Source organism: Columba livia, chromosome 5 (assembly GCF_036013475.1).
Source record: "Columba livia isolate bColLiv1 breed racing homer chromosome 5, bColLiv1.pat.W.v2, whole genome shotgun sequence".
In the NCBI taxonomy this organism is placed as follows: domain Eukaryota; kingdom Metazoa; phylum Chordata; class Aves; order Columbiformes; family Columbidae; genus Columba; species Columba livia.
Window position 1 is genome coordinate 65,839,680 of NC_088606.1, and position 12,500 is coordinate 65,852,179.

At 40.5% G+C, this 12,500-nt stretch overlaps 1 protein-coding gene across 7 annotated transcripts in view; it reads right to left on the bottom strand.

The window, feature by feature from the left end:
• Positions 1-9,044, bottom strand: part of LTO1 (LTO1 maturation factor of ABCE1) — a 31,732-nt gene extending 22,688 nt beyond the window's left edge. For 5 of the 7 annotated variants that reach the window (XR_010473159.1, XM_013369943.3, XM_013369940.3 and 2 more), the window contains exons 1-4: positions 8,872-9,044; positions 7,107-7,212; positions 5,368-5,438; positions 4,381-4,498 (exon numbers count right to left, since the gene is read on the bottom strand). Coding sequence is in view for 6 of the 7 variants with exons in the window: in XM_013369943.3 (XP_013225397.2) it covers positions 4,381-4,498; positions 5,368-5,438; positions 7,107-7,212; positions 8,872-8,933 (357 nt within the window). In the remaining variant the exon portion in view is untranslated. Of the gene's footprint in view, positions 1-996; positions 1,570-1,708; positions 4,039-4,380; positions 4,499-5,367; positions 5,439-7,106; positions 7,213-8,871 lie in introns of those variants that run through there. The other 2 variants (XM_021299206.2, XM_005511058.3) reach the window with 2 other exon arrangements.
• Between the last annotated feature and the right edge of the window lie 3,456 nt (positions 9,045-12,500).

The following is a 12,500-nucleotide window of genomic DNA, read 5'->3' on the forward strand; positions in this document are numbered from 1 at the left end:
GGAAGCCAGACCTTGCTTACACATCCATGTGTAAATTATCACAACCTTGTTGCCGAAAAAAGTAACTGGATTTGAATCAGCCAGACTACTCCTACAGGATTCATTTTTAAGTTAATAACCCCGCTTTTTTTTCTGATTTATTTCACCTATTTCTGTTGATTACAGATGTTCATTCAAAGCTGAAACTGATCCCTTCCACTTACAGCTTACAAAGAATGGAAAGAAAATATGCCGCTTAATGAAGCTAGAACTAGTGTTTTATTCATGTATTTTACTAGGAAGCTTTAACAAACTCCACCCTATTTTTTTTTTACTACAATGACACAGATAACCAACAAAATCAGATTTATGTGTTCTAGTGATGGGTGATTTGGTATTAGCAGCTGATGATCCCATGGCTATAAGACAGCATTGAATCAGCAATTCTGCAGGGAATGAATTCACTGTGGTCAGAGTTTACCTTTCTTTGCTGATGCCTCAAAACTCACTATTTCTTGTACTCATCACATACCACAGAAAGAAAAATTGCACGTCTTCTGGACCACAATGATCTCAGCACACTAGCAGTAAATTAGCTTTGTATCCACCTTTTAATAAAATCCTGTATTCCACAGTTTCAGCTGGCAGATGATCATGAAGAAACAAAACAAGCTCCAACGCAGCCCAGGCAAGTCAGAAGTTTGTAAGTGAAATGTTTCGAACACTCCTCCCTGACTACTGAGCAACAACTAGAGGTGACGAGCCCAGCGATACCTTTTTAAGTCTTAACAACTTCAATAAATGTAGCAGAAATTTTCTACAGTAACTGGTCTTAACAAATCACATGCTCCTGCAAAATTTCAAACCTGTTTGACGATACAGCACAGAGCCACAATGTCTAAGTCCCACCTAATTAATAGCCAATATTATCATTTATAAGACTGCATTTTTTCCCCCCCATCTTTAAAGCAATGCTTAGGTTGCAGAGTCAACCATTCAAACCAAGAAATATCTGAATGACCATTGTCCATAAAAGCTTTATTCATCCTCTCTGTGCACAGATCTGATAGTCTTTAATTACAGTGTAACACGTGCTTCCACCAGAGTCCTGACCACTCAAGACACAGGAGGAGTGAATAGGGTGTGAAACTAATGAAGCCATTTACAAGAATTTGTTTTCATTTGTTACAGAATTTAGGAAGAAGTTAACATAACAGGAAAGGCACTGAAAGAAAAAAACCAAAACAAAACACAACATACACTTGTATTTCACAAATCTGAATACTGGGTTTTGAAATTTTGATGGATTTCTTTTTCCCCAGTAGCGTTCCAGTTGGCTTAAGTGCACACCTTACATGGTGTTTGCTAACGTTCCTCATTTTCTAGGTGACTCATCTGAGAAACACAGGCAAAAATACAACCATGCAAAAAGCCAGACACTCACAGCCACTCTTGATGTTGGCAAGAAACGCATTCTGAAGTATCCAAGTACTCAACATGCAAAATTACTTGGAACAAGTCACGTTAGACATCTCACACTGGTTAAGGCAAATCAATATTCTTGATGGAACCTGGGCTTTAACTCCGCAGCTGTAAATCAAGTAAAAAAATTACCACTAAAGTTTGTTGTGAGGACTCCGCTGTTACAGCCCTGAACGTCACAGAAAACCACATGAGTCTTGAAGAAAACAGTTTAAAAAGTTGGCACTGAAGAAAATATACGACTACATAATCCAACAGCATTTTTAATCATACCTCATTTAATCAACACCATCAGGCCCATACGAGACATGAGACAGAAAATATTCAGAAAAATACAGACTTGTAGAATAAGAGACTCTATCAGTATGTACACACACATGGAGCTAAATTAAAGATCAAACCGGCAACTCTAAACCTGGCAAATCCCAGTTTGAAATCCTAGTTGCTATAATCTTTACAGTTAAAGATGTGCATATACATATATATTTATATAATAGTTTATTGTAATAATATTAATTTGTTATAAATAAAATTAAAGCAATACAAGAAAATTAGCCATCGACCAATTTTCAAAATAAGTCATGAATTGCTTGACCTGCAAAGATCCTTTCTCTCCATAAATAAAAACAACTTTGTTTTCAATACAATCTCTACAGTAGCACTTTGCATACGACTTATGTATCATACACTACTATTAATCCAATGTTTCTCAGACACTTGGAGCTCTCACATCCCTTTCCTTGCTTTCACAAGCATTTTTGTAAACCATGTACAAAGATTCCAAAAAAGGTCACACTCAAAAGATGAATACTTAGGCCTCCAGTGCTTCCTTCTCCTTGTACAATCATTCAGAAGAACAACAAAACTGCCTTTTTTAGATCAAGATGCAGGGGGAGTTTATTTAAAGCACAATTCACGGATTTCAACCAAAAATATTTTGAGTCAATCACAGATGAATATCCCATATCTTTCATTGATTCTAAGTAAACAGGTAAAATACTTGGATATGGAAAAATAAACCACATTGTGGATGCAGATATAAGTTTTACAAATTTGGATTTCTCTGAAGTTATTATAAAGTCAAATTAGCTTTTTTTTTGTACGTATCTTTTTTTCTTTTGTGCTTACCTTACTTATTGAGATTACACGATATGCTATTTTATTTAGCTTCTATTTTCAGGTACATGCAGTTTGGTGCTGGTTCTGGTTCCTGGTGGGTTAGCTGCATAACAATTAAAAGCCAGCCTAATCAAACTGCCCTAAATGAAAGGACCATCGAAGTTGTCATGTCCCTTCCAAGGTCTTAAGTGACAAAACAAGCTACAAACAAATCCTACCTCAATATTACTTTATTTCAAAGAAATTCACCATATAGTTAGAAGAGCCATATGATGCCCACATGTTCTGTACTCTTAATTTTAACAACTTTTATCTACCCTGTTTCCCAAAAATAAGCCCTACCATGATTTTCCAGGATTTTTGAGTATGCTCAAAATAAAGCCCTAGTCCAAATATAAGCCCTAGTTACAGCTCATTTAAAAAGCCAATTTGAATAGTGTTCAGGCAGATATACATGTAAAAAAGTAAGCCTCTTTTGGAGCAAAAATTGTATAAGACCCTGTCTTACTTTTGGAGAAACTGAGTATATAAATATTTGTGAGCTCTTATAATCCATTTCTTACACAACACGACGACAATCTCCACTAGGTGGCTCTGACACTCACTATGTGGAACAGTCTTTTGAACAGCTGCACATGTAAGACAATCAATCAAAGTACCCCAGCAGCCAGTTATTAAGGATAATTTACCCTGTGTACAGCTTCCGATTCTCATGGTAGCCGAATCTCTCTTTATGAAGCCATACTATGCCATAAAAAGCTACTCCTTCATAAAAGGTACTAATAAATACAGTATGTCAGTATCAGAACTCTTTTGGTAGTCTCGTTTCTCTCATCACTCACTTTTGGCAAGTTGCAGCTACTTTATGAGCAGGTATATTAATCTTTCTCCTTCGCATTCTGACTTCATTTGTCATTCTACCCCTTATCCACAAAAATGTTCCCTCCTGCAAAGTCTGCAAGCAATTTATTATATTTAACTTTACCTACAATATCTACACATCGTGTAAACTGAATGATCTGCATACACAGATTTTTAAACAACATACACCCTTTAAATAAGGAAACTTTGCAAATGCATCTGTTTTCCTTTTGAGGAATTAATCTGTCAGTGCAAGGGCAGTGAGGAATGAAAGCACGTATTTCTATTTATCAGGTTTACACACTGGTGTTTCACTGATCATAAATAGAATCTGGAGATGATAAATGTTGAATGACATTTAACAAGGTAATGCAAGGTAAATGCTTTTCCCTTTCCCCTTTAATATTTAGCCCCTCTTCACTATTTTGATTTTGTTTAAAATAAGAGTAGATAAACACTTTCCCAGTTATCTAGGGTTTTTTTAATGTTTCTTCTTTGGTCATCCACGTTTATCTTCATCTGTTATATTCAAAATGTTAATGAAGATCTTTCAGTACCCATTCTAAAATCAGACTGAATATTTAGCATTGAACAAACCTAAAAAAGAATACACAGAAGTGTATCAAAGCATCTATTTTCCAATAAGATTGTTCAGCAAAACTGATTTCTTCGTTTATTTTCTTAATTAATTGTCAAATAATACTTTCAATTTTCCCTTTAAAAGGCACTTTTATTTTGCATTTGCTATCCGTTCAGGAATTTTCAACTCTCAAGTATTTGCACTTAATTCACTTCATTTCAAGTATTTTTACTGTGATTTCAAAAGGAGAACAATAATCCCTCTGCACAAATGCAGTGGTTTTGAGCAGCTTTAAAGACTAAATATTTTCAGCACTTAATACTCTTTCTGTGCTAAAATAACAAGTTAATCCTACAAACCTGTTTAAATTTTCCTCTGATTTTTTCCAGATCTTCTTGCAGCTTATCATAAGTGGGGTCTTCATATGGGAATTTCTGAATCATCCCTATTAATGAATCCAGAGCCTTTATCTTTTTGCTACAAAAATCAAATCAAAACAGAAATAACAATGAACCTACGACAGAAGTTTTTTCAATCCATTAATATGAAAAATATACTAATACTTAGATTAATATATAATAATTCAGAGCATAGAACCCAGCCTTTCATCCTTCTCCCATTTAGCTCGCTGAGTCTTTGATACATATTTAAGCCGTAATCAGAAATTACGCTGTAGCACAACTGTCAAATTAAGGCTTCCCTTTCAACTGCGAAAAGTTGAGAAACATTCAAGAATCTTCAGAATTATTAATGAGATGACTGAGGAATATAAAGAAATGCAGTAAAAAACCCTCACCAGAACACATATCAAAATGTCTGACAGTATGGTCGTAATTTTGCCAGATAAATTAATCAAAACCGACAGAACAAAAAAACATGTATAAGAGGATGGAAGTCATGGCAAAATGTAGGTTGGAAGGGACAGCTGAAGGTCACCTAGTCCACCTGCAGTATATAAGGTTGCTGAGGGCCATCTCCAGTTTTTGAAAATCTACAAAAATTGAACTTCTAGAGTCTCTCTGGACCACTTGTTTCAAATTGTGAAAGTTGCCTACTGTTCTTTTACTCTGCACTTCTGCAAGTAACGTGTATCCACCTTGTCTAGAACCTCCCCTGATGTGGTACAACTCGGTATCTCCCCTGTCTTCTCTTCTGCAAGCTGAAGAAACCAAGCTCCCTTCTCTTTTCAGTATCAGATGGTCCAGCATCTGATACCACTCTAGTGGCCCTCTGCTCGCCTTTCTTCTGTTTTTCAGTATGTCTTTTTTATTGGGGAAGAGACAAAAGTGGACACTATAATTTGAAACAGTATTAAAGGAAAAGCATTTTTATTTTTTTAACCTCACCTGTTCTTTTCATCTGGGCAATTCTGGAGCAGGCACTGCCACGTCAGCGCAAACCCAAGGTAGCAGCCAATCTGCAAATTTAGAAGAATGTCATGAGGAAAAAAACAAAACAAAATATATAGGATACATAGTCAAACAAAAATGATGCACCGTGTTGTATCCCATTCTTCAGGAAACAAATCACTGGATATACAAAGATGTTTCTATGCTGGAAAGTTTAGTAAATTAGGGTAGGATAGATGAGGGCTACTTGTACTACACAGTACAAGAGACAGAAAACTTTTTGTAAGAATCTATTTAACATTAGAGGACAAAATATTTAAAAGGCAGCATAAAAAGCAATTTTGCAAAACACTAGCCATGCTATACATGCTTTGAACCCCAAACTTCATTAAAGTCTGGAAGTAGGGAGACAGTTGAAAATCAACTTATTTAAGATGCTTTGGTAGCTCCAGTTTGCTGTTAGTTATTTTTGTTAAGGTACATAGCGGAGGTTCTTTTTAAGGCCCAAACATTGGTTTGGAACCTACCATCCCATTAAGTGCTCAAGCATATTTGAAGTGAGGCTTCCAGTTAATTTTTTCTTGACAGAAATTCAACTTGCACACCTCAAAACTGCTTAGAGACCCAAGGAAAATGGAGACAACTGACAGATATAGCAGTTACCACTGCAGTAAAAACAAGCTACAACGGTAAAACACACCTGGCCCTTGGACACTTAGTCACAGACTCCTCAGCTTAATTAGTACTGGTCTGCCACAAGGGCACAGGGCTAATCTTGTGCTTGAGCCCAAGCAGACACTGTGTCTAGTCCTGCCTGAGCGATGTGTCCGAAAACAGACATCCTTTAATTATAACATCTTGCTTTATTTCTCTGTCAAGCAAGGCCAGTATCAGATCAGCATCATCATTTTCCCCACGACACAAAATAGGCTGACAGGTCTAAGATTACCCAAGTTGCTCTTTCATTTAACATGACTCACTGTCTACAGTCTTACTGTCCTCAGGAGCTTCCTCAACATAAGCAGATTAGAGCACTTCTCTATTATGGTCTGTCTAGGACCATTTTGTATATAACTATCCAGCTTTGGAGGCTGCTGTTTAATATACTCATCTCGGAACTACATAGTTGTAGTATAGGTAAGAAAATATTTCATCACTGTATATATCTGTATCACACTCAAATGCAAACCAAAATTTTACAATAACCATACTTTCAGAATTTGACAGGTTACCGTTTTCACTTCAAAGGGGCTTAATACCACTGCTACTGTTCTTTCTGTAGACAATTAACTTTCTGAAACCTGAAAATACCAAAAGGGCAAATTGCCAAATCACCTAAAGGTCTTCAATAGATGGAACAGATTCATATTTGTGGTGCTATACTTGAATTAAAGACTGCCATGAATCCTGTGGAACAGCTTCTCATCAAAGCTGAAAAAACCCAGTTCATGTCAAAAACACTGGAACTACACTGTACAGAACTGAACACGTCATGTTGTGATAAACTCAAGCTGGACATATGAGACAAATTAAGGTGCCTCCCTAGCACTCTTCAGGCCCTTCATTTCTAGAAAGCCTTATTGATGCAGGGACATCATTTTGCGAGTGCAGCAATACACAGAACTATGATTCTATAAGTCTACAGTAGGCCTCACACTACCAACACATCGGGCTTTGCCTAACAGTTATTTTCTAATGACAAAACCACCGCGATTCCGAAGTATTTTCCCATTTACCTCAGAGCCGATCTTGGCACCGTGCAGCAATCCATACCTCCTTCCCTCAACCACTCCAACGTGACTGCCCTCAGCGTACCCCTCCTGATACCCCTCACCATGGAACCTGTAAGGACAGAAAGATCAATTTTAGCACCTGTTTTCACTTCATATCACACTCACACTGCACACAAGCAACTCACAGAAACAAAACCATAGAATCATTTTGGTTCGAAGAGACTCTGAAGATCATTGACTCCAACTGTTAACCCAACACTGGCACTAAACCATGTCCTAAAGACATCGTCTACATGTATTTTTAAACCCCTCCAGGGATGGTGACTCCAACACTGCCCTGGGCAGCCTGTTCCAATACCCAACATGCTCCATCATCTCCAAAATACAACTGTAGGTATTTAGAAATATCACATGACATTGTTTTAAATTAAGATGTAATTACCAGCACTATGATATTTTTAAACCAGTGTACAACAATTTGCCAAGAACGACGCACTCTACAATCCAGTGCAGTACTTCCATCAGAATAACTGCAAGCTCCCAACTCCGGGTCAAGTTCCCACACAGTGGAAGAGCCAAGATCATAGAATTATAGAATGTCCTGAGCTGGAAACAACCTACAAGGATTATCACGTCCAACTCATGTCCCTGCATAGGACAACCCCAAAATTCACAGGGTGTGTCTGAGGGCTTTGTCCAAATGCTTCTTGAACGCTGTCAAGCTTGGGGCCATGATACCTCCCTGGGGAGCCTGTTCCAGTGTCCAGCACCCTCTGGGTGAAGAACCTTTTCCTAACGTCCAACCTAAACCTCCTCTAGTAAATCTTCCTGCCATTCCCTCAGGTTCTGTCACTGGTCATTACAGAAAAGGGAGTGGAGCATCTCCCTTATGAGGAAAGGCTGAGGGAGCTGGGGCTCTTTAGCCTGGAGGAGATGAGGAGTGACCTCATTAATGTTTATAAATATGTAAAGACTGAGTGTCAGGAGGATGGAGCCAGGCTCTTCTCGGTGACAACCAAAGATAAGACAAGGGGCAATGGATACAAACTGGACACAGGACATTCCACTTAAATATGAGAAGAAACTTCTTCATGGTGAGGGTGGCAGAGCCTGGCCCAGGCTGCCCAGGGGGGTTGTGGAGTCTCCTTCTCTGCAGACATTCCAACCCGCCTGGACACCTTCCTGTGTAACCTCATCTGGGTGTTCCTGCTCCATGGGGGGATTGCACTGGAGGAGCTTTCCAGGTCCCTTCAGCCCCTGACATTCTGGGATTCTGTGAAAAGAGCAGCACCTGCTCCTCCTGCTCCCCTGGTGAAGCTGTAGCCGCCATGAGCTCTGCCCTCAGGCTGAACAAACCAAGTGACTTTAGCCACTCCTCATACGGCTTCTCCTCCACACCCTTCACCAACTTCGTAGCCTCTTCTGGACACTCTCTAGTAGCTTTACATCCTTTTTATCCTGTGGTGCGCAGCCCTGCACTCGGTGCTCCAGGTGAGGCCGCCTCAGTGGAGCGGGACAATCCCCTCCCTGCCCGGCTGGCAACGCTGTGCTGGATCAAGCAAACCGGTCACTCAGCAACAACAAAGGGGAGAACTCCCCGTCATTCCTCAGGCTCACTACCTGCCCTTCGCCCCTCAGGTTTTCCTCTCAGCTCCTACCGCCGATTGTGGGAGCCCAGGCCAGGCCCCTCTCCCCACCTAGACCGACCGTTCCCCGGGTGTAATCCCGCTCCCCGAGGTCCCCACCAAGGCTCCCCCACCACTCTCACCTCTCCTCTGCCATCACGATCTCGTCAAACATATCAGAGCCTTCAGATGCGGCCGCCGCCATGGCGCCCTCACAGCTCCGCCGCTCAGCATGCCGGGAACGGACGGCGAGCCGGAGGGGCCGCGGAGAGCGCGGGGGCAGTGCGCATGGGCCACGCCCCTTGTACGGGAGCGGTGGGGGCGTGGCTCGTTGAGCCTTGACCACGCCCCCTTCCGTCTCGCCCCGCCCCTCGCCGAGGAGGCGTTTGCCCATCAGGGGACGCCCGAGTGCCGCCGGTGCTCTGGGGGCGGCTGTTCGAGTCCCGTCCGCTCCGGCAGCGAGCCCGGTGCTTGTATAAAAATGCACGGAAGCAGCAGAAAACTATTTTTCGGTTCCATCTCTTTTACTGTTGGCTTCAATACTAAGTGAAGACACTTGGATATTCTTCAATAGTATAGTCAGTAGTCTTCATATTACATCTGCTGTTTAGTCTCTGTTTCCATCTGAGTTTCTTGAGGTTCTTCAGCTTCTGAAAGTTTTTCATCGTTTTCCAGGGTTTGCTGAAGTTCATGGATGGCGCTCAGGAGAACATGAAGCTGCTTTCTTCTCAGCTCCAACTTATCTTCAACATTTTCTTGAATATGAGAAAGGTGTTGCAGTTCTTTTCCCAAAGCGAGAACAGGAAAAAAAATTAGCGGCAGCGAAAGGATCGATTTTGGTCTTTTTCCCATGAAAATGCAAGTTATGGTACTGGGAAAACATATATATATTACTGAGGAATTATTTTGTCTGATTTCTTGACTTTCTGGATGGTTTAACTTGTGCGGGCAGCCCAGGAGGTGGTTCATGCACACAAAGTACAAGGAGTGAGTTGGGGGGCTCGTTTCCAGACGCACTAGTCCTGGGTTCCAGTACAAACTAGTTTTGCATGGACCTGAAACATTTCTGACTTTCAAGTAGTGTATTTTTTAGGTGTATATACCCAAAATGTAAATATTTTCCATGTAAATACCCAAACTAAACTTTAGTGTACCATTCTTGACTGTTTTCTACAATATTTATTTCTTGTATACAGACCAACACTGTTAAAATAAAGCATTTACACTCATTTATAAATATACATTTTAATGTTAGTGTTTCCCAGAGACTTACACTCAATAAAAATGTGGGTGTGGGCATAACAAAGCAGTCTGCTGATCCAGGGCTATGGGGCTCTGTTATCCTCCGAATCCAACACAGGAGGGCAGAGGACTCGAAAAGATGGCTTTAAAATCCAGAGATGGGTCTAAAGACAAAATAAAACTGCATTAGAGCAGAAATGAAGTTGTGCTACTGAGGGTTTAGCCAAGCAGATGCAGCAATCACAGTTCATTAAAAATGCTCCATTGCAACAGGTTTTACTGATTTACACAGAGTGACTGTTGTCAGTTGGCGAGTTCGTTTTCTGCATTAATTTAAAGTTTCGGTATCACTGGATCTCACATGAAATCACTGAATGTTGCCAGGTGTGGACACCTACCTGCTCTACAACCTCACGATCACAAGCAAACACATATTGTTCACTAAAGGCAATGGAAATTCAAGGTGTCTTTGAAGGTTTCCTCTACAATTTAAATCTCACTTTGGAAGCTAATAAAAACCAAGTTCTTTGATCTCACTAGATAGTGGGATTGATGAAAAATGCTGAAAATGTAATAATGTCCTGGCAAGAAGACTACAAAACACTGGTTTCGTTTTGGGGCATTCTTACATACTTTCAACCATCAGTTTCATCCAACAGGGTTCACAATAAACTTTCTGTGTTCCTAGACTGTCACAAATTCACCCCAAATTCAGAGTCACAGTGATGTCTTTTTTGCAATCCCATTTGCTTCCAGGTGAAACACATCTCTGCTCTCATCACGTCTGAAGCTGCCCAAAAGGAGGGTTGGCTTCCATACGTTTTTGAGAAAATAAAGCACGTTTATTTGATTTATTGTGTCTTCATTCATATACAAAGTAGAAAGAGTGGACCCAAATTTTTCTACTAACATAGTTTCGGTGCTTTGAGCAGAGGTAAAGTTGATACTATGGCTCTTGAATAAAAGATTTATAGCTTTTCACACTTCCCCAGAGTGGAAATGGAGATACCCAGTATCTCCTTTCCTCCAGCCTTCTCACTACTCCAACAACTTGTATTTGCACATCACAGCTTCTAACCGAGACTTCACAAGGAGACATTTGACACCTGACCTTTAAAAACCTTTCTAGGGCTGTAAAATGTTCTCCTTCAAATGAAAGCGCTGCAATTCTACTGTCTTTGAGAAACGATAATCAACTGGGACATATATAGTGACTGGTGGTGCTGGTGTTTACATTCCCACAGAACCATCGGCAATGGTGTTTTGAGGTTTTGCACAGCGAGTTCCTGACCGAGTCAGGTGTCTGATGGCAAAAAAAGAGAAGAAAAAGCATTTTCCAGTAATCCTTCCACCTTAAGCTGTCGCTTTGTCAGATTTTCATAAGCAAAACAGCCAGAACTGGTCAGAGCTTGGATGGGAAACCTCCAAGGAAAACCGAAGCGCTGCAGGAAGCGGTATGGGTAATTTCTCTCCCGGCACTCTTCCCTCCATCTGAATAAATATTGAACCATCTCTAACCACACTGTTGCAGTAAGAAACCCTGTGCTGCTGGCGGAAGAGGCAAACCCAAAGGCATCAGCAAATAAAGGCACCAGAGAGCTCAAGATGCTGTGCACAAATGCAGGGTTGCTCATTTTTGCGCTTTGGAGCAATATTCACAAACAAGGACACTACATCTACTTAAAAAAACCCTCTCATTGCTTAAAACAAAGAGCATACCCTCTGAACTCTGTTATTTGCTATGGTTCCCATCAAAACTCTGCATTTTTTTAGCAGAAAACTTGAAGTGGACTTTTGACCAAACTTTGAAAGCTCATATTTATTTTTTTTTTCGTTTTCTGGGTTTGGTTTTTGTTGTTGCTGCTGTTGTTTAACTATAATTTTTAATTTTTTTTAGAAAACGGTCATGAAAGATATCCAGTGTTCAAATAAAATATTGTGGTTGATCAAGAATGGAAATGAATAACTTCTGGATTAGAACACCATGACAATCAGGACTACATTTCCCAGTACCTGAGGCACAGGAGCCCTCCGGATGTGTGTCAATGGCTCAGCACCAAGGAGAATGGGAAACACTGTGGGAGATGTTTGCCAGCCCAGAAATCTGCAATTTCCACGACTCATGACATTTCCAAGCAGAAACCTTCAGTTTCTTTTGTTGCCAGATCACTGTAGATGGCAGTTTTTAATGATGGCAGGGGTTTTTTTAATAGAGTAGATGCAAATCCATGACTGCTTTATCACAGATGAAGTATAATTGATGATGCTTGTGGGCAGCACTTGTGGTCCTAGACCTGCAACTACCTGAAAGCAGGTTGGAGCATGGAGGGGGTTGGTCTCTTCTCCCAAGGAACAAGGGATAAGATGAGAGGAAATGGCCTCAAGTTGTGCCAGGGGAGGTTTAGGTTGGATATCACAAAAAGTTTCTTTGCTGAAAGGGTTGTCAGGCATTGGAACAGGCTGCCCAGGGCAGCGGTGGAGTCACCGTCCCTGGAGTTGTTTAAAAGATGTGTAAATGTGGCACTTAGGG